We start from the raw sequence: 1100 nt of genomic DNA on the forward strand, positions 1-1100 counted from the left end.
AAGCAGGGGACGGGGAGGGTTTTGAGGCCTGGAGCCCTGACACCCCACGTGCCCTCCAGGGTGGAGACGACCTGGACCCCAACTACGTGCTCAGCAGCCGCGTGCGCACGGGCCGCAGCATCAAGGGCTACACGCTGCCCCCCCACTGCTCCCGCGGCGAGCGCCGGGCTGTGGAGAAGCTCTCCGTGGAAGGTGAGCCCGCCCCGCCCCCTGCCGGGGTCACCGGCTCCCCCAGGGGCAGATCTCTGGGCCCCCGGGACCCCCATGTTCTAAACGTGCAAGCTGCTTGGTAAACCCTGGGTGCCTGCCAGGCGAGGGACAGGGCCGCATCCTCCTGGTGGGAGTGTTGAGGGACCCTGAGCAGATCCATGCGGACACCCGGCTGCGCCAAGTCCTGAAAGGCACCCAGTCACCCAGCAAGTGTCTATGGCCCGGCTGGTCCTGTGTGTGGAGCTGGGCTCCCAAGATGAACAAGACAAAGTCACTGTTGTCAGAGCTGCCAGGCTGGTGGGGAGATGAGAGGGTGTAAACCCAGAAACCCAGAAAAGAACAAGGTAATTCCAAAATGCAAGCCAAGAAACAAGGGGTGTGGCAGGGAACGGCCGGGTGTGTTGGGGGGAGGCTAGCCTGTGATGAAGGAGTTGAGACCTGACTGATAAAGAGCCGAGACCTTGGGAAGGGTGCCAGCAGGTAGCACAGCAAGTGCAAAGGCCCTGAGGTGGGAGGAAGAGCAAGGAAACCATTGTGGCTGGAGCGAGAGGGTGAGGAGATGAGGTCAGAGGGGGATGGGGGTCAGGTTGGGCAGAGCCTTATGGGCTGTCAAGAGGACTTCGGCTTTGACTCTGAGGGAGGCGGAAGCCATGGGAGGGCGGTGAGCAGAGGAAGGACAGGTTCAGATTTCCGTGGAGCCCTCTGGCTGCCAAGTGGGGGGCAGACTGTGGGCAAAAGTAGGAGCAGAGAGACCGTGAGGGGGCAGCCATAGTGGTCCAGGTGAAGGGTGCAGGGTGACAATGGAATGGGAAGAAAGAGTATGTTTTGGAGGTTGAACCATCAGAACTCATGTTGTTCTGATAAACGTTTAACTGGCTCTCAAAAAAGCA

At 60.5% G+C, this 1100-nt stretch overlaps 1 protein-coding gene across 1 annotated transcript in view; it reads left to right on the top strand.

Annotated features, from left to right (window-relative positions):
* Positions 1-1100, top strand: part of LOC102421981 (creatine kinase M-type) — an 8125-nt gene that overhangs the window by 2255 nt on the left and 4770 nt on the right. Inside the window, exon 3 of the mRNA XM_006108000.2 lies at positions 60-192. Coding sequence (XP_006108062.1) covers positions 60-192 — 133 coding nt within the window. The remainder of the gene's footprint in view (positions 1-59; positions 193-1100) is intronic.

Source organism: Myotis lucifugus, unplaced genomic scaffold (genome assembly GCF_000147115.1).
Source record: "Myotis lucifugus unplaced genomic scaffold, Myoluc2.0 scaffold_1650, whole genome shotgun sequence".
Taxonomy (NCBI): domain Eukaryota; kingdom Metazoa; phylum Chordata; class Mammalia; order Chiroptera; family Vespertilionidae; genus Myotis; species Myotis lucifugus.